Source organism: Balaenoptera borealis (assembly GCF_965194805.1).
Source record: "Balaenoptera borealis genome assembly, chromosome: 4".
In the NCBI taxonomy this organism is placed as follows: domain Eukaryota; kingdom Metazoa; phylum Chordata; class Mammalia; order Artiodactyla; family Balaenopteridae; genus Balaenoptera; species Balaenoptera borealis.
The window spans coordinates 18012643-18034753 of record NC_138861.1 but is presented as its reverse complement, the minus strand read 5'-3'; the positions used below and the strand labels follow the sequence as shown (position 1 = coordinate 18034753).

At 33.1% G+C, this 22111-nt stretch overlaps 1 protein-coding gene across 6 annotated transcripts in view; it reads left to right on the top strand.

The window, feature by feature from the left end:
• Positions 1-11629, top strand: part of STPG2 (sperm tail PG-rich repeat containing 2) — a gene marked incomplete at its 5' end in the record, with an annotated part of 597317 nt that extends 585688 nt beyond the window's left edge. For 4 of the 6 annotated variants that reach the window (XM_082391716.1, XM_082391714.1, XM_082391719.1 and 1 more), the window contains one exon: positions 6370-11629. In XM_082391716.1, coding sequence (XP_082247842.1) covers positions 6370-6504 — 135 coding nt within the window. In that variant the 3' untranslated portion in view covers positions 6505-11629. The remainder of the gene's footprint in view (positions 1-6369) is intronic. The other 2 variants (XM_082391715.1, XR_014244545.1) reach the window with 2 other exon arrangements.
• Positions 11630-22111: the final 10482 nt, after the last annotated feature.

The window sequence follows — 22111 nt, the reverse complement described above, 5'->3', positions numbered from 1 at the left end:
AACCTATGCACATATGGTCAATTAATCTGCGACAAAGGAAGCAAGAATATACACTGGAGAAAAGACAGTCTCTTCCATAAATGTTGCTGGGCCAACTGGGCAGATACATGTAAAAGAATGGAATTAGAACATTCTCTAATACCATACACAAAAATAAACTGAAAATGGATTAAAGACCTAAATATAAGACCAGATACTATAAAACTCCTAGAGGAAAACACAGGCTGAACACTCCTTGACATTAATTGCAGCAATATCTTTTTGGATCTACCTCCTAGAGTAATGAAAATAAAAACAAAAATAAACAAATGGGATCTAATTAAACTTAAAAGCTTTTGCATAGCAGAGGAAACCATAAACAGAAAAAAAGACAACCTATATCATGGAAAAAAATATTTGCAAATGATGCAACTGACCAGGAATTAATCTCCAAAATATACAAATAGCTCATATAGCTCAATATTAAAAAAGCAAACAACCTAATCAAAAACTGGAAGAAGATCTAAAAAGTCATTCCTCCAAAGAAGACATATAGATGGGCAACAGGCACATGAAAAGATGCTCAACACTTATTTATTAGAGAAATGCAAATCAAAATTACAATGAGTTATCACCTCACAGGGATCAGAAGGACCAACATCAAAAAGTCTACAAATAATAAATGCTGGAGAGGGTGTGGAAAAAAAGGAACTGTGGGTGGGAATGTACATTTGTACAGCCACTATAAAGAACAATATGAAGTTTCCTTAAAAAACTAAAAATAGAGCTTCCATATGATCCTGCAATCCGACTCCTGGGCATATTCTAGAAAAAAACGTAACTCGAAAAGATACATGCACCCAATGTTCATTGCAGCACTATTTACAATAGCCAAGACATGGAAGCAACCTAAATGTCCATCAACATATGAATGGATAAAGAAGATGTGGTATGTGTGTATATATATATATATACACACACACACATATATATGACTATTATATATAATATTATTATATATATAATGGAATATTAGCCTTAAAAAAGAATGAAATAATGCCATTTACAGCAACATGGATAGACCTAGAGATTATCATACTAAGCTAAGTAAGCCAGACAGAGAAAGACAAATATCATATGATATCATTTACATGTGGAATCTAAAAAAAGTGATACAAATGAACTTATTTACAAAACAGAAATAGACTCACAGACGTGAAAAACAAACTTATGGTTACCAAAGGGGAGGGGGGAGGGATAAATTAGGAGTTTGGAATTAAAATATACACACTACTCTATATAATATAGATAACCAACAAGGACCTACTGTATAGCACAGGGAACTATATTTAATATCTTGTAATAACCTATAATGGAAGAGAATATAAAAAAAGAATATATATATATGAATCACTTTGCTGTACATCTGAAACACATTGTAAATCAACTATATTTCAATAAAAATTAAAAATAAAAAATTCAAAAAAACCCTCTACTGACTCCAGTATTTTAATCTCAATATTACACTACTTAATTATCTCTAGATTGAGAATGACAAAATTTCAGCTTCCTGAAGTGAATATTTCTACTTGGAAGTAGGTTGAGGATGGGGGATAGGAAGCCTGAATCAGCTCTCTAAATCTCCTTCAGTCCATTCCCATCACTATTATATCTACCTGTAATTGTCTGAAAATTTCAGCAGATAATGTTCCATCCCTGTTTTTCATTAATAGAGTTTTCCCTAATCATATGTTTCCTTGGCCGTATCTGTGGGAATTTGAGTAGGAGGAACACTTGATGCCAGCTATAAAGACAAACCAACAAAAAGACATCAGATGGAAAGTCTCTCATTTACATTTTATTTAATTCATAAATTTATATACATCTGGCTTTATCTCATAATCCTTTCAACTGCTACAATAGAAACTCATTCATTTTTTCTAATACTAGTAACTCCAAATATCTTATGCTATGGATTTTATCCTCTTTCTATACTTTCTGGGACATTTTACTATTGGTTATGCCCTCTTATTCTCATCAACAGGGTAATTTCTCATCTTTAAATAGTTTTAAATCTCCTCTGTTAAAAAAATAAAACTAAAATTATAAACCAGTATTTCCAGATGCTCCATTTACCTCTGGTTTTGTCTTTCTCTTTTCTATCCTTGAAGCTAAGTTCTTGAAAAAGTTTCTCATTAATGCTGTACTTTCTTCTCCTCTTCTCAATTTCCTCCAGTCTGGCTTATATTCACTTTAGCTTACCTCAACTAAGTTAATTAGTGTACTCCTTCTGTTTCAAAATGAAGAATGTTTTTCAGTCCACTTATTATTAGACTTCTCAGCAGTGTTGAAATCTTGGTACACTCTCTTCTCTTGGCTTTGCTGACATACTACTCTGCTTTTCCTCCTGCCTCTCTGCCTGCTCCATTTTTGTCTTTTATAGCCTCCTTTCCCATATATGGCCATGAATTTGGTTTCGTAAATTTGACCCTGGGTCCTTATCTTGTACTATAATCTCTCTATAGTCTATTTGCAGACAACCTGCAAATTTTCATCTTTAACCCATTCTTCTCCTCTGAGCTTCAGACTATAGTCTTCCCTGCTTCCAGAAGATAATTGTAACCTGAAAAACCTCTTGCTGAGTAATTCTCATTTAAGAAAATAAATAAAAATAAATAATTCCCATTGAAATTGGTGATACACAATTATTTCAGTAATTAGATAATACACACATGCTATTCAATGTTTTTATAATAAAAGCATTAATGCAAAATATAGTAATGAATGATCTTTCTTAAAAGTATATCAGAAAATCATCTCTCACCCTGTTTTTAATAAACCTCAGTGGTCTCTAATCACGTTTATCATAAAGACTCCTTAACTTGGCTTATTTACCTCCAAAGCATCATACCTCGTGATGCCTCTGTTTCTTTATTCCACTCCAGGCCCACTGGTCTTCTTTCAGTTACTAGAACACTCTACAGAGTCTTTGCTTATATTGATCTCTGAGGCTGGAGTACCTCCCTCCATCCCCCCATCACCATTGCCTAGCTAAGCTCTATCCTTCCTTCAGACTTCAGTTCAAACATCACTTCCTTAATGAAGCCAATTATTGCCCTTCCTTGGTCAAATCTTCCAATTTGTCTTATGTACCTCTTCTTAAGAGTTCTTATCACTGTTTGATTTTACGTTTATTTTATGATTATCTGATTATTGGTAGTGGATTTCACAAGGCCTGAAATTTTATCTTATTTCTTGACAATTTTAACATTAGACCCTAGTACAGTGCCTGGTATGTTGTAAGCACTTGATATCCACTTGTGGGATAAATGAGAGGAAGGCGGAATAAATGGAATTTACCCAGTTTTCCTTTTTTAAACCATGAAAATTTTGGATTATGACTATATTTTTGGGAGTAATTCTATGAACATTGGTTCATTGTTCTGTTTTGTAAATAAGTTCATTTGTGTCTTTTTTTTAGATTCCACATATAAGTGATATCATATGATATTTGTCTTTGTCTGACTTATTCCACTTAGTATTATAATCTCTAGGTCCATCCATGTTGCTGCAAATGGCACTATTTCATTCTTTTTTTATGGCTGAGTAGTATTACATTGTATATATATACCACATCTTCTTTATCCATTCATCTGTTGATGGACACTTAGGCTGCTTCCATATCTTGGATATTGTAAATAATGTTGCTATGAACACTGGGGTGCATGCATCTTTTCAAATTAGTGTTTTCATTTTATTTGGATATATACCCAGGAGTGGAATTGCTGGATCATACTGTAGTTCTAATTTTAGTTTTTTGAGGAACCTTCATACTGTTTTCCTTAGTGGCTGCTCCAATTTACATTCCCACCTATGGTTTTCTGGGGTTCCCCTTTCTCCACATCCTGGCCAACATTTGTTATTTGTAGACTTTTTGATGATAGCCATTCTGACAGGCATGAGGTAATATCTCATTGTTGTTTTGATTTGCATTTCTCTAATAATTAGCAATATTGAGCACATTTTCATGTTTCTGTTAGCCATATGTTTATCTTCTTTGGAGAAATGTTTGCTCAGGTCTTCTGTCCATTTTTTGATTGAGTTTTTTTTTTTTTTTGATATTGAGTTGTGTGAACTGTTTTTATATTTGGGATATTAACCCCTTGTTGGTCACATCACTTGCAGATATTTTCTCCCATTCCATAGGTTGTCTGTTCATTTTGTTGATGGTTTCCTTTGTTGTGCAAAAGCTTTTAAGTTTCATATTTTCCCATTTCTTTTAAGGTTCATTAAGATCCCATTTGTTCCTTTTTACTTTTGTTTCCTTTGCCTTAAGAGACAGATCCAAAAAAAATATTGCTATGATTTATGTCACAGTGTTCTGCCTATGTTTTCTTCTAGTAGTTTTATACTATCCCATTTTACATTTAGGCCTTTAATCCATTTTGAGTTTATTTTTATATATAGTGTTAGAGAGTGTTCTAATTTCATTCTTTTACATGTAGCTGTCCTGTTTTCCCAGCACCACTTATTGAAGAGACTGACTTTTCCCCATTGTCTATTCCTTCCTCCTTTGTCATAGATTGACCATAGTGCATGGGTTTATTTTTGGGGGTCTCTATTCTGTTCCATTGATCTATGTGTCTCTTTTTGTGCCAGTACCATACTGTTTTGATTACTGTAGCTTTGTAGTATAGCCTGAAGTCAGGGAGTGTGATAACTCCAGCTTTGTTCTTTTTTCTCAAAATTGCTTTGGCTATTCAGGGTCTTTTGTGGTTCTATATCAAATTTTGGATTATTTTTTCTAGTTCTGTGAAAAATGTCATGGGTATTTTGACAGAGATTGCATTAAATATGTAGATTGCTTTAGATCGTATGGACATTTTAACAATAGTAATTCTTCCAATCCACTTAACAGGATATCTTTCTGTCTCTTTGCATCAGAAATTTATTTTTAAGTAACTTGATGCAAATATTTACTTTCTGGGAGGACACTATACAAGTAGTAATAATAATAATGACAATACTTGATACTTAAATAATGGTGTTGATATGCCAGGCTTGATATGCTTTAAATATATTAATTCATTTAGTCCTCCATACAATACTACAAAATAGGTATTATTTTATCATCCTCATTTTCCAAATGTGAAAAACAAAGCACAGAGAGTAAGTAAGTAAGTTGCTTAAGGACACAAAGAAAGCACATAGCAAGGGTGTGGTCATAGAAAGTCCATGCTTTTAATCACTAAGCTATATTGCTTCTCAAGAACAAAGACTACTTTCTATATTTAATTCAATTACTATACCAAGAAAGTTTGTATAGGGTGGATAAACATTGTCTCTATTTGAAAAATTAGGCAACTGAGGTTCATAAAGGGGAGATAACCTTCCAAACATCACAAATATTATAAGTGTACAAGTCTAAAATTTCACTGAGATCTATTAAGTATCCTTTTTCATGAAACTGGTTCTAAATCTGAAATTCTCATCCTATCACATGTAGACAATGAAACAATATACATCTATGAATGCAGTATTCTCAAAAATATGTACTTATCGGCTGTGCATCTCAATACCCAACTTCTTTGTATATCCTGTTACACAGTGTTCTTGGTGAGGACATGAAAAAAAAGGATATGTGTTGATAGGGCTATGTTAGGACTGATACCAGTCATATAGGAGGCACTCAATCCATATTGGTTGAATGAAATTCCATAATTTTGTCCATCAGTCATCTCCTTCTAGCAAGAGATTCAATGGACATTCCTCACAGCAGTTGACAATTAGGCACTGGGGTTTTGTTTGTTTTTGTTTGTTTTCTAGTTTTTAGAGTAGTTTCAAATTTTGTCTTTCTCAATATTTTCATTGGTATGTGAATGCTGAATGCAAATGAACTTTTGTTACTGCATGTTCACAATACTAAAGATAGTTTTGGACAGATGGTAAGCATTTAATCAATATTTGTTGAAAGGATAAATGTTGAGAGAAGACACATCTGGGAAACGAATATCTACTTTCATTAGAAGTAAAATTTGTTTTGAGAATAAAATTATTTGATATTAATATATGCAAAACACTATGTATTTTTTTCAAAAAATGGTTAAGGTTTCACCAAAGATTTTGGTCTCTCTCAAATATGTATGCTTTTGGGGAAAACTATTAAACATACTTTAGTTAACCTCATGACTAGTAACTTTTTTACAGTTTAAAGTACATTTATATATATTGACCCTAAGAATCTAAATGTGTAAGATATTAATGAATAGTGTTAGTATGTTACAGAAGTTATTTACATTAATGAATCCATTATTGATTTATGTAAAATAATTTTTTAAAGTTTATGAATGATGTAATTAAGATGTTATTCTTTTGTTTCAATATCCATAGCTCAGTCCGTTTTTAAGACATTCTGTTCTGAAAAGAACATTTAATGTCACTCTATCAAATCTTTTCCCAATTAAAAGAGAAAATGCTTCAATTATAGAACAAAAGAACAAACAAAAACACCGGGAAGCAAAGTAGAATCTTCTAAATGGTAAGTGTGCTTGCTTGTCCTCATTGAATCACATGGCTGCTACATTTTTACAATCCATAATTTAACTGTCATACAGAATCTCTGGGTGACATAAAGTTTTTCTGTTTTCAAAGCAATATATTTGCATCCCTATTCTAAAGATTGGTTATATTTATGGCCCCAAGGAGTAATTAAGGGATTATAGTAGAGGACAATCTGCATGCTTCTAGAAATGAGTACCAATCTGGTCAAGAAGAGCTATTACATTTTCATTTTTATAAAGCCTGCTTTTCATTTACCTTTGTTGCCAAGATAGAAGAGTTACCTTAATGAGGTAAAGGTGACAGACTTTCTTTTAATTAACATGTTTTTCAATACAAAGTAATTGAAAATTAAGGCAATCCTTAAGTCAGTTATCGTGAGATTACATTTCATTGATATTTAGGCTTTTTTGACCAAATTGTACAATCAAGCAAGATTGCACTAAGATAGATAAATAGCTGTTATTGAATTATGGGTTAAACACTGACTATATAATAATGACTGTGACAGTGGTTTCGACTTTGATTTGGGGGGTGGGGAGGGGGCTGGATTTAAATAATTTGATGTTATTGTATTCCAGACAAAAATTCCTTTTCATTTTGGTATCCATACCACCAAGTGGCATTATATTTCAGGAACTAACTGAGATTATATTAATTGCTAGGGAACTAAACTCTAAACAGAAAATTATTTATTAAAGTATTACAATAAAATATAAACTTTAATATCTGATATATCATTAGACTACTTACTGGTCAGTAGATCAAATTCATATAGATGTCATCTGAGTTTATTCCTGCTTACAGTCTAGACCTCTGCTGTCCATTATGGTAGCCACTAACCACATGTGACTATTGAGCACCTGAAATGTGGCTATTTCAGTTTGAAATGAGCTGTAAGTCTGAAATGCACACCAGATTTTGAAAACTTAATTTGACAAAAAGAGTATAAAATATCTGATTAATAATATTTTATATTATTTGTTGAAATGGTGGCATTTAAGATATATTGTGTTAAAATATACCATTATGCTTATTTTCATCTGCTTATTTTTACTTGTTTAATATGGTCATAGGTCATATTATATTTCTATTGAACAGTGAGGATCTAGAACATCCATGTTTAGGAATAGTGAATTCATCAGTAAATTATGCTGAAAAAGAATGTCTACAATAATGTCTCATTTTCAATTCCATTTCACACATTATACTTTTGCTTCTGTTATATGTTTTGTTATGACAGGGAGCAATAGCCCATTAACTTTACTCATAATCATTATTAGTTATTAATATGCAGTATTTCCTTTAAAATGCAAAGATTTAAAAGCAATTTCTTTTCATTTAAAACCACTGCCTTACCATTTATGGTATAATTGTCATAATTTTCAATTCTATATCTATTTTTGGCCCCAAAGGGGTTATTATCATTTCTTGAGTTATATTCATTTAGACTTACCCACGTGTTTATCTGTTCCATTGCTCTTCATTCTGTCTTTCATTTCTATGCTTCTATTTGGGATCATTATTCTTCTATCTAATGAACTCCTTTTAATGTGTAGGTTCATGTAGATTTGCTGTTGAGGAGTCCTCTCAGTTTTTGTTTGGAAACATTTTTATTTCTTTTTCATTTTTGAGGAATATTTTTCCTGGATAAAGAATTCCTGGTTCACACATATTTTCGTTCAGCATTTTAAAGACGTCACTTCATTATCTTCTGCATGTTTCTTTTATGAAATGTTTTTTCTTTGAGTATAATGTGTCTTATCTGGCTGCTTTTACAAATTTTCTTTATGCATTTAAAAAAGTTAATTTTACTCTAATATGCCTAGGTTTTCTTTCTCTCTGCCACAATCCTCCTTGGTATTTGCTAAAGTTCTGGATTGTGTGGATTGATGTCCTTTTATCAATTGTGGAAAATTTTCACATTATCTGTTAAAATATTGCTTTTATAACATTTTATAACATTCTCTCTCTTCTTATTTTGAAAATATAATTACAGATATTAAATCTTTTTATTGTATGTCATATATCCCGGATTTCTTTTTCTATATTACAGACTCTCTTTTCTTTCTGTACTTCAGTCTGTATATTTGCAAACAATCTCTCTTCTAGATCACTAATCCTCTCTTCAATAGTCTAATCTGCAGTTAAACACACTGTTGCATTCTTAATGTCAATTATTATATTTTTAATTCTATAATTTCCATTTGATTATTGTTTATAAATTCCAGTTATATGGTGAGATTCTCCATCTCATCAACAATTTTGTTAAGCTTCTTACTCTTCAGTATTTTAAAGGCCTTAATACATAACTCCAACTTTGATTCACCTTTGGATCTGCTCATATTGTTTATTTTCTTAGTTTCTGTCTTTTAATTCTATCTCCTGGCATGCCTAATAAATTTGATTAAATGTTGGTTTTAGCTTATGAAAAATTATAGAGATAATTTGATGTTTTGTCTCATACTATCTTCCTCCAGACAGAATATTCTTCTGCTTTCTCTCAGGCACCTTAAATATGGCGAAAACCAATTTTTTCCAGTGTGGGGTTTTGCTTGTTTAGGACTGACCTTCCCATTTTTGTGAGAATTGATCTAATTCTCATCATCCATGTTCCTAGGGTATAACATTTCTATGATCCTAACAGGAAGTCAGTGGTAATCACTAGAGTTCCTCCCCTAACATTTTTTCCTTCATCCTGTGAAACTGCCAAACACTCTGTGCAGATGCCCAGATCTTTACCTTCCACTTCTGACTCTACTTCTTAGACTCTTGACCCAACATCAAATAAAATTTAGCAATGGCTTGAGGGGCCAAAAAAAATGACACAATGCTAGACTTTCATCAGTGTTCTCTTTTCTTTGGAACTTTTGTCCCCTCAAGTCCTGCTATCTTGGACCTGAACTATAAGGTTTGTTTCTATAGACCCTAAGAAGGCCAGAATCTCAGCTTAGATTCCTATCTACTTCATGGCTGTCTTCTTAGCCTTAGGAGCTACAACAGTCCTCCAAGGCAATGTTATGCTCAAAGTTGTGCCCTCCCCATCCTTCTCACCAGGTTCCTGGCCCTTACAAGACATGGTTGTCTGTGTAGCTCTCCATTCTCCTGACTAGATATAAACAACAATAAATTCCCTAATTTTTCTCAGAGACTTGGTCTGCAACAAGTTACTCTGCCATATCTGAAATTCTTCCTTTACTATAGTTTGCCAAGCTCTTTGCCTTTTACCACTCAATTCTTGAAATCATATGTCTTTGATGAACATTTATAACTAAATATAATATTTCCTAGACATGTAACTATATGCTCATCACCCAACTAAAAGTATACAGTATTTTTAAGAAAGTATATTTATTAACTTACTTGCGTATTTATTTCTCTGAGGATTATTATTGTCACATTATAAACTAAAAGAACATGTTAAGATTATATGTTTAATTATTCATTTTTACATGGTGCCACAAAATAAGTCCTTCAAAAATGTTTTCATGTCCCAGATGTGCCCACCCGCATCCCAAACCCTCTGTGCAATAAACCTTCAGAAGACAAAGCAGACTAGCTCCTTGTTTAACATTTCCATTACGGATGAACAAAAAAACTGATTCCATCTTTTCTCTTTATATACTCTCCTATCATTACCACTAGAGAACCTCAAAAAAAGGACATCAGATTTGGATTCAGAATTATTCTGCATTTCAGTAAATATAGTGTCATTTAGAGGCTCCCTCCTTTAATTAACTTTCAGGAAAAACAATTTTATTTCACAATTAGAGAGGAGTCTAATGCTTGGCTGAGCTACTACATTAACTCTAAAGAAAAATGAGTGAGTTAACATGTTCAAGTGGCTGCTATCAGCTCCACTCATGTTTGGGTGAAGGGGGAGCAAGCTAGATAACAGAGGAGTGTTGGATGATTGAAAATTGGGAAAGAATCACCAACTGAATGTCAAATAGCAAGGATGATGTCACCAAAACAAATTCTCTGGACTTCACAGGTTTAGCCTGGATCAAATAACCACATTTTGCTCAACTGTTCCTGGTCATAATGGAAATAAACATAAAATATTTTTGGCATGTATAGTCTCACATACATGAAACTTCGTGAAAAAATTGATTTCTCCTAAGATGAAATCTAGTACAGCCTTTTATGTGCTACAAGTACATTTTAAAACCAATTATATTATAAAGGATCTTCATTCCTCAAATATTCATCAATGAATAAATCAGTATATCAAATTATATTTTGAAAGTTTTATCAGTTTATTTAGTTGTGACTTCTGTTCTGTCAGTTGATACTTCATCTTACTAAATTCACTATTATTACGATGTAACATCCAAACAATTGCAGGTATAATATGTATTTTAATATATACTTTCAAGTACCCTGAATCTCTAGAAGAGTCATTAGGACAATCCAAAAGCTAGGATTTTGGCATAATATGAAATACTTGATATCAGTGATACTTAGTCAATTTGGTTAGGAGAAAAAAGGTATTTTGTGAAATTTTTGTATATTTTTAAATTTGAGGTAATGTAACTAGAGGAGCAATCTGAGAGAATATTTTGCCTTAGGTTGAGTAGTACAATAAAGATACCACTTACTGAAACAGGCTTTCTTTCCCCACAGATATATTCCAAAGTTATTATCTATTAATATAAAGGTAAGCTGACAGTTCTCTCACAAAGAAGTAATTCCATTTTGATGATGTCCTCCATCAGCTGCTCAAAGAAACATAATTGCTCTTCTAACCTCAAGAGATAGAAAAATCTGTTCTTGCAAGACATTTAATTATTTTTTCCTCAAAAATTTTCCTATTACAAAAACAGTATGTGTATTTGTTGCATTCTTTCTCAATATATATTACTAGTGCTTTCATACAAAATATAATGCTGAATAAAGACATCTGATGAAAAGTCTTTTTCACTTTAGACTCTCATTCTGTGTCCAGAGAATGCAATTACTTTCCAAATACCAGGCATGCTGAAACAAAGCAAATGATGTTATTATGTGTATGTGTTATCCACTTGACTTATTTTCTTACTCTTTATTTCTCTGAAATTATAAAAGTGGAGAATAAAAATCATAAAAGGAATGGTCAGTATGTTTTACTTTTTGTGAGTTTTATGTGCAAATAAGAGAGCAAGGAAAAAGTGATTGAATTGTGGTAACACAATTTAATTCCAGTAGCCAATATATTTGGGGAAGATAGATAAATATGAAATTCCAAGACTTGGGGTTAATGTTCTACTTCTAACATGGTCTTGAAAAGCAAATCAGTTAGAGATAAGGATTTGGATCAATGGATCTTAATTTTGAGGGGGAACATAATTATTTCCCCTTTGAAATTTTGATAAAACTTATGGAAATTTAATTAATAAAAATGGACTTATGCTATTTTTAGAATGGCATAAATTTTAGAACCTAAATTTTATCTAAACTTTAGAACCTAAAATTTAGCATAATTTCAAAGGCTTCAAGTCCTGAAATCTTTCAATATATTCTGGTTTAAGAAAACTTTATCTAAAATATTTCCACTAGCGCACCTAGAATTACTCATCTAAGACTGGAACAATAAAACCCAGAATAAATGGTCAATGAATACTTGCTCTTCCATTGGATTCGTGAATTAAATTGAATTGAATTGGAAAAACAGCACAGAACTGAGGGTTGATGGAAACCTTGAGCTCATGTCTTGGCTAGGAAACGCTAAGTGAATTACTTAATCACCTCGTTCTTTGTTCTATGGCTGTAGAATAAACAGTTGGTGTGCTAGGTTAGTAGTTTTCAAACACAGACACTGCTTCATAATTACCAAATGAGTTGATAAAACAATACGACTTCCCCATCTAACAACTCCCCAACTACTGTGGTCTGTATCCTTGGATGGAGCCCTGGAACCTGTATTGTCCTCTAGGTGTTAATGTGATGAAGTTAAACTGTAGCTACATAGTCCCCAAGGTTTCTATTATCCATATGGTATTTTTTTCAGCAGTTACTTTTTTATGTCATGTGACCATGTAAAATAGAATTCTGGTCACAGACAATTCAGATGACCAGGAACATTTGAATTGTATTACATATGTTGCAACACGCTTGCATGTATTCTTTTATGATAAAACTTTATAGAATAATTTTTATTGTCTTTGTCTTAATTCTATTCTTCTATATTACATGATATGAAAATCTGTTCATGAAAGAAAAATGAAAATTTAGAATGCGGGAGACAGTTGCCAGTCACAGCTCTTAAGACAATACAGTTCTTACATCTGTAATCTTGAATTGTTTAAAAATTTTCTAGACCAGAATTAGTTGGAAAAACATAAGTTGGAAGAACTTCCTTCCTACCCACCAACTAATCCTCTCCAGCAATTTCATCCAGTAAGTCTCTTATTTGCTTTTAGTTAGTTTTCATCTCTTTCAACTGAACTATCACTATCACTTAAAACATTAGGTTTTCTTGAGGAAACTTATTCTTATTTGATGATTATAGAGCTCATTTCAGGGAGGCAGTTTTTTTGTTTAGGAATATTTTTTAATCATCTTCTTTAATGTTTTAGTCCTTTAAAGTTTTAGTTCTTTAATGTTACTCACCAATTTAATCTTTGCTTAATATGTTAATGTTCGAGATATTAAATGCTATTACAAAAGGGATTTCACAAGCAGGACAATCCATCATGTGGGCGCTCTCAAAATTTATACCGTTACTCTTACACTGTCACTTTTTTCCTGTGTTGCCCAGGGTTGTCATTAGCCGTGGTAACATAAACAAATTCCTGCTCTTACTCACACCAGGGTATGTTGCCTAAAGTTCCCCATGTGGGAAGCAGCTAAATTATGCTATGACTTGAATAATCTTCCCTTGTGACTTCTAATTCTATGTCCAATTTTAAAGACATCTGTAGTACTAAAGGAGATCTGGTACTAAAGGAGATCTGCAGTTGGTTAAATCCACAGATGCAGAACCACAGGTTTGGAAAGCCTATGGAAAAGTTATATGCAGATTTTCCAGTGCGCACGCATTGAGGGCCCTAACCCCTGCATCGTTCAAAGCACTATATACGTATATTTTAAAAGCTGAGTTTTACCTATAAAATGCAAGATAAAAAAGGTTCTTTGATTTGTAATCTTGTGCTCATAAATACTGAATATTTATTTATGTAGGTTAAGTGGTATTCTTAATATTACTTATACCTAGAATTCTAATAAATGTCAAGCACTAAGAAAATCTTAGTCTTGTCTACAGAACTATCTCTTATATGTATTTATTGAATTTATAGTAAGCTATCTCTCAATTTTTTTACCTAACTCTTAAAAAGATATGGCGTATGTTTTCTTTATGCTCTTTTGAAAGTAAGATACTATAGAAGAAAGGATACAAAGATTTTGGGGATGGTTTTTGAGCCAATGATATTCAGTTGGAGATAAAACTTTTGAGTGGGGCTTCCCTGGTGGCGCAGTGGTTGAGAATCTGCCTGCCAATGCAGGGGACACGGGTTCGAGCCCTGGTCTGGGAAGATCCCACATGCTGCGGAGCAACTAGGTCCGTGAGCCACAACTACTGAGCCTGCGCGTCTGGAGCCTGTGCTCCACAACAAGAGAGGTCGCGATAGTGAGAGGCCCACGCACCGCGATGAAGAGTGGCCCCCGCTTGCCACAACTAGAGAAAGCCCTCGCATAGAAACGAAGACCCAACACAGCCGAAAATAAATAAATAAATTAATTAATTTAAAACAAACAAACAAAAAAAACTTTTGAGTTATGGGGAGTAACATAATGAAGAATATAATTTTCTGAACAATAAGAAATCCACATAAAAGAAGGTAACATCAAATCATGAGGTACCAATTAATTTTTCACAAGGCAGTTTCTCATAAAGATGCAACAGATAATTAAAAAGCAAACTGACATCAAGAAAGAAAATTCAGGGCCCATGTCTTGGTCAGGGCCCCCTCAGGACTAAATCTCTTTGTAATACATCTGTGTCTAAAATCATATTTTGCTATATTCAGTAACAAATATTAAATAATAATGGCTAAGGTGTCAAGAAAGTTTCATTACACATCTACTTAACATGACAGTGAAGTGCAGAGTAGGTTGAAGAAATGTGGCTATTAAAAATAATTAAATTTTTAAATTGATAGTATTTAAAATGTTATAGCTCAGCTATCAAGATAATTCAGATATCCAGAATGATATATACCTGTGCATTATGATTTTATCTTTATGTGAGGTAGATCTTACTGATGAATTGTCTTCAGTTTACCTTGGTGCCTATGCATATAGTTTTCTTTACAATCAAAGATCTGAAGTTGGATTTAACATTATTCTTAGCAGATGATATCATAGGGTAGGCATAAATTCTTTACTGAAGATTATCTTCTCTTCCCATGGCTAAATATGTCTTAAATCTTGTAAAATGATTTGTAAAAAGAGACATTATTCCAAAAATACAAATTATCTCATTTTGAATTTAATCTTGTAAACTGCTTTGAGGGTGAATAGAGATCTACGTAATCTATAGGATTATATGGAACATGACACTTAAACCCATCTTCTTAGAGAGTGGTTCTTACTTGCCTAAATTTTTGTTCTTTTTTAAACAATAGTGAAACAGGGAAATTGAATATAGCATTAATCAGAATTTTATGTAAAAATAATAATATATTGTATGCTGTTTGCTAAGGGGTCACAGAGCAAATTTTTAAGCAAAGGAAGGGTTACTGTCCCAGATCCTGTGCCTAAAGCTGTTCACTCTCAATTAAAGTCATGCAATTAATACCCAAGGATAATTTTTCATGAATGTCAAATAAATGTAAACTGCTGATCCTATAACAAGAAGTTAACTACCAGTTGATCTTTTGTGCAATAGGTCATTGTTTTATTCAGCAATAAAAATGCTTTAAATTTCCTTTATCAATTGAAAAGGTCTTGCTATATTATAGTCATTCTCAATGTAACTGGTGGTATAAATTCATAGAATTACAACATTCAAGGACTTTTCACAACTTCCAGCTCTCAGAGTATAAACCAAATTCTGCAATGAAGAAATGTATACAAAACTGAAGAACTCCATAATATTTTTCTTAAATTGCAGGGAGTAGATCTAAATGTCTTTGTACCCTTGATATTTTTATAAATACAATATTACAAACTCTTAAAAAGCAAAGTCTTCAACTTGTATATCTTCGTATCACCCAAAGTGCACAGCAAAATGTTTTGCATGTAATAGTCACTTAATACATGTAAATTTACTGAGATCAATCTGGCATGAGCAGAATTTATGATAAAATAAGAGATACAGCAAAACAAAGTAAGGTTTTTCTTTTTCTTTTGCTCGGGTTAAATGTTATCGAAAGTATTAGGCCACCTTCAACGTACATATCTTACTAGAACTTGTTGTAACTTACTTGTGTGTGTGAAAAAAATTGCATATGTGTATGGTTGAATTGTGTCCTCAAAAAAGATGTTGATGTTCTGATTCCCAGTACCTGTAAATGTGATCTTATTTGGAACTGGATGTTTGCAGAACTTTATGTTAAGACGGATCAGGGTAGACCCTAATCCAATATGACTCTGCCCTTATAACAGGGAGAATTTTCTCTCTGTGTGAATGCACATAGAGAGAACTCCATGTGAAGATGAAACAGAAATCAGGGTGATGCAGCAGAAGCTAAGGAATGCTGAAATCACCAGAAAACTACCAGAAGCTAGGGGAGAGGCATGGAACAGAATCTCCCTCATAGCCCACAGAAACAGCCAACCCTGCCAACACCTTGATCTCAAAGTTTCAGCGGCCAGAACTGTGAGACAATAAATTTCTATTGTTTAGGCCACCTAGTTTGTGGTGCTTTGTTCTGACAGCCCTAGCAAACTAACAGAATATGCATGAATCACAAACAACTTAAAATTTAGATTTAAATACTTAGGTTATATAAGAATGAACTTTGTGTTTAACCTTTCTGTTACCAGTTAAAATGTGCTTTTGCAGGCAAAAACAAATGTTTGTGATGCAAAGTCAACAGAAATCTATATACAATATCAGATTTTGATTTAAGGAAATTAAAAAAAAGTCTGTGTACAAACCAGTGTTGGAAGTGAAAATAGAAAAGAGAACCATAGATGAACTAATACTGTAAAATTATTATAGAAATTTTCCTTTCCCTGTTCCAACTTTCTATTCTTTTTGCCCTTTTTTAATTTTATTAATAATCCTCATTTTGTCCACCAACAGTAAAGTGTAGGTAAATTCTATTTTCTTATGGACGGGAGGAGAAGAACAACACCACCTGTTTTTTAATTCTGGTAATATTCATTTGAAAAAAAAAGGAAAGGCATATCCTTGACAGTATACTTACACACACTCCCTTTGACCACTATGTCTGTATTAGCTCGAACCTTAATTCTCTACTTGATATTATCTAAGTCCTTCCATTTTTTATCATTTTCTTTCAATCCTCTATTATCTCTGAAAATATGTATATAATTCAATAATCTGGATAAGTTTTTCTTTACATATTTTCTGTAATCTGTACATTTTTACCATCTGGATACATTTTCTTTACATATTTAGAAGTGGGGCTCCTTGGAAAACAGTCTCTGGTATGCAGTTTAATGTGCAGAATGTCTTTTAAGGATCCTTGGGATCAACACTTATGGGAGGGAGGGTGTGGAAGCAGGACCGAGCAGAGGGAGAAGTTGAGCTGCAATCATAGCTCAACAGCAGCCCTAGTCAACCCAGCAGGGTGCTCTGGAGAGAGAATGGGCTTTCAGAATCGTTCTAACTTGGGCTAAAACAGCTGGCCTTTGTCCTCCTGCATAGATCAGTCATTGGAGTGGGCCACCCCACAAAGAGTGTGACCTTGTGCAAGGTGGCTCTCTGCAGCTGAGTGAATCCCTTGAAGGTGCTGACAGTTCAAAGCTGTCTGTCACCAGCACTTCCCATAGCTGAGGCAGCAAGTCCTTCACTGAAAGGAACGTGGGTGCCGCATTACAGTGCCCATTACAGGGAAGAATGAATATCCCCACAAGTTTACCTTGTAAAAGATGCTCTCCTAATACTATACAGGGCTTGATTTTTTTTTTAAACTGGAACCATTTTAATTATGAGACAAGAGATGTCATATTTAAAACTTTTGTAAATGAAGGATGCTTTAATTCATAAAGGAAAAAATCACCCACTAGTTTAGATTTTTAGCTTTAAGATAACTAATATATTCACATGTTGACCTTGCTGGAGGCAGGGTTCACCTCTATGAACACCCTGTGAAATTTTGAATGCTAAATGATTTCCAACACTGATGGATGCTGACCTGAACTTTCAAACACTATTAGATCAGCATGATAAAGCAGACTTAGAGCAAACTCTAAAGAGCAACTCCCTTTTTTGTCACTGATCACCTCTTCCTGCTACCACTCAAGGGAATTTAAGCTGGGACTTTAAAACAAAATTATTTAAAATGTCATGTCCTTGACGCCGTAAAATTTATCCTTTGTACTTGCTTTAAAATATTTTCAGCCAGTTACTTCACACCTCTGCCTAGAGAGCTCGGGTTCTACGAGTACTGCAGATAGGGATGTTATGGGTTGATAATTCTGCTGCTTAAGCTCTCTGCACGTTGCTTACTTTGTTCATTAAGCTCTTAATGTGGAATCTGATCCTTCCCCAGGTTTTTGTCCCCTGGCCATGAATCATCTAGTTCCTTCAATTTTCCTTTGTGATCAATCTCATTCCTGAGCCAACCTATTTCTGCTTCAGCTCTTTTTCTTTATTGCTAGAGAATTAAGTTCTTATTCCCACCCTTTTAATCACGTAATTATCTCTGAGCTAGATTTTTTCGGTGGCACTTAGTCTCTTCTCCCTAATCATTGTTAAGCTTTTAAATTTTTTATGAATCCTTTCTGCTTTAAATTCGCTCAATGCTTTATGACATAAATTTTGTGTGTTTATTTTCTTTGTAGTGGCAGACTTTCTGGTGCTCTGGTTTAAACTTGTCTGCAAATACTGTGAAGTTTTTACCAATAGATAGACAGGTCCTATGTGCTATTTAAGATAAACTTGCACAAGAAATATATCTGAGTCTAAAGTGTTAAAATACATTTTTATATCTCCTGACCATTTCTTTAAAAATCGATTTTGCTTAGCTCCTAATTCTTCTTTGCTTTCTTCAGTGGTTCATAGGTCTTGGGCTGACAGGTTTATTATTTACCCACCAGACAAACAATGTTTTGTTAACAAAAATAATAGTCTTTCTGAAAGCAAGAGTACATTGCAATTGTTCTGGTCATATGCAGAAAGGTTTATTTTAAATTCACCATTATTTTGTGGAAGAGGTATATAATAATAGCCATAATATCAATTAAAATAGAAATGTGATAAGAAAACATTCCTTTTTTTTTTTAATGTAATGGTTTTTCTGAAGTAACTCATTGTACCAAGTTATTCAGGCATTCTCTAGTCTGTTTTTGACTAGTAACTATAACATAGAACATAGTTTTATGAAATGAATTCATCAAAGTTGGAGGATACATGACCAATATGCAAAAATCAGTTGTATTTATATATACTAGCAATGAACAATCCAAAAAGGAAATTAAGAAAACAATTCCATTTATAATATCATAGTAAAGAATGAAATATTTAGGAGTAAATTTCACCAAGGAGGTACAAGACTAGTACGTTGAAAACTATAAAACATTGCTAAAAAATATTAAAGAAGACTTAAATAAATAGAAAGACATTGCATGTTCACGGGTTAGAAGACATAATATTGTTAAAATGGAATTATTCCCCATTAGATTAATGCAATCTCTATCAAAATCTAAATGACCATTATTTTTAAGAAGTGGAAGAGCTGATCCTAAAATTCATACGGAATTGCAAGAGAGCACAAATACCCAAACCAATCTTAGAAAAGAAGAACAAAGTTGGAACACTCAAACTTCTTAATTCCAAAACTTACTACAAAGCTACAATAATCAAAAAAGTGTGATGCTAACATAAGGGTAGACAAATAGATTAATGGAATAGAATTGAGAATCTAGAAATAAACCAATACATCTATGACCAATTTATTTTGACGCAGGTACCAAAACCATTCAGTGGGAAAGAATAGTGTCTTTAATAAATGATGCTAGGACAATTGAATATCTACATGCAAAAGAATAAAATTAGATCCTTACCTCATACAGTATATAAAAATTAAGTCAAAATGGAGCAAAGAACTAAGTGCCAGAGCTAAAACTAAAAACTCGTAGAAGAAAACATAAGTAAATCTTCATGACCTTGGATTTGGCAATGGTTTCTTAGATATGATATCCAAAACACAAGAAACAAATTAAAGCAAAACAGATGAATTAGACTTCATCAAAATTAAAAACATTTGTGCAAAGGGCACTATCAAGAAAGTGAAAAGGCAGCCCACATAATGGGAGAAAATATTTGTAAATCATATATATAGAGAGAGAGTGTAGTATCCAGAGTATATAAAGAAACCTTACTAGTCAACAACAAAAGCCAACCCAATTAAAAATTGGGTGAAGTACTTAAATAGAGATTTGTCCAAAGAAGATACACAAATGGTCAACAAGCACATGAAAGATACTCAACATCATTTTTCATTTGAGAGATGCAAATCGAAACACAATAAGATACCACTTAATATCCAGTAAGATGACTATAATAACAATAAAAGTAGTCAATAACAAATATTGCACGGACATGGAGAAATTGGAACACCCATATATTGCTGGTGGGTAAGTAAAATAGTGCTGTGACTGTGGAAAACAGTTTGGCAGTCCTCCAGTAAGTTAAACATAGAATTACCATGTGACTTAACTATTCCATTCCTAGGTAAACACTCCAAAGAATTAAAAACAGATGTTCAAACAAAAACTTATACATGAATATTCATAAGAGTACTATTCAGAATAGTCAAAAAGAAATAAACAACCCAGAAGTTGATCAACTGATGAATGGATAAACAAAGTGCGGTATATCTAGACAATAGAATATTACCCAGCCATAAAAAGGAATGAAGCACTGATGTATGCAATAACATGAATATCCTTAGAAGCATTATGCTAAGTGAAAGTTTAAGCCAGACACAAAAGACCATATACAGTATAATTCTGTTTATATGAAATATTCAGAATAGACAAATTGGTAGAGACAAAAAACAGATTAGTGGTCTGCCAGGGATTGTGGGCAGGGAGGAATGGGTAGTGACTCATTAACGGGTATGGAGTTTCCGTTTGGGGTAATGAAAGTGCTCTGGAACAAGACAATGGTGATGGTTTCACAATATTGTGAATAGTATACTTATTTATTTGTTGCACATGTTCATTAGTATAAATGCCATTGAACTGTATAATTTAAAGTAGTTAAAATGGTGAATTTTATGCTATGTGAATTTTAATACAATAAAAAACAATTTATAAAAAAAATGCCCCACCAATGGATCGTGTACATTCTTTTGAAGTTTAATTTCTCATTAAAGGATAAACTTTTTTCCAAATACTTGTAATGGGTGGAATTTTATCTTGAGATCCAGGTGAAAGAGTATCTGAGAACTTTCCCTTATTTATTAAGTGTGAGAGCATATAATGGTAATTAATTTGCTTGGTCTGTTAGAAAGTAATTTAGCTCAGTAGATACTATGACCTTACCACCAAAGAAGAAATTCTATAATTGTATTAAAGAGTGCGATTTGGATCATAAAATTAAGTCTAATTATGTGTTCATTTTATTGAATTGTAAAAACACTGAAATAAGTTTTAGTATACTCTGTGTCATAGATTTGTGGCAGCTGTTTCCACACATGTCACCCCCAATTTGTAATTTCCATCTGTAAGTCTTTGTGCCAGAAGAGCTCTAGAACTGAGTGACATCAATATAAATAGATCCTCACACTGATTCTTAACTCTTCTGCCTCATTGTGGTAAAAATTGATCAAACTCAGAAGGGTCATCTTTACCCAGCAGCTTGCTTTCAAAGAACAATCATGCTCTCTAAGCACTGGTAGCACAGCCATTGATTTTAGAATCAATGCGACATCAGGGCAACACTGGATCTCTGATTGGCAGCAGGAAAATGGGTTAGAACATTTCAAACTTTATAAAATAAAGGCAAAATAAACATTAAACTTCACGAAATCACATATGCTCTGGCTGCTTGCATTTTAGGATTTAGCTTGAAGCAGACATGAAATGTCCAACATTCAACTTCAGAAATTTGAAAATCAGCCAGCCACCCCAACTTGTGTCCCATTGCCCAACATTCCAGTTGAGACTCAAATGTGGACTTACCCTTAAGGGCTCTTTATGATATCTCATTTTGAAATTTTTATCACTTTTCAAGAACTGGGATCCTAGGTTGGTAGGCTGGTAGAATCTGAGCATTCCCAGAAGACTCACAACACAAAGCCCAGCATTGTTTTACAGGCGATAATTTGACAAACGCTAAGTGTATAGCTGCAAGAGTCAGTAAAACATGCTTGTTTGAATAAATGCCAAGTCGTGGCTTGACCTCATAATAAAATGACAAAGTAGAAACAGTGATTTTGTTCAAATTAATGTA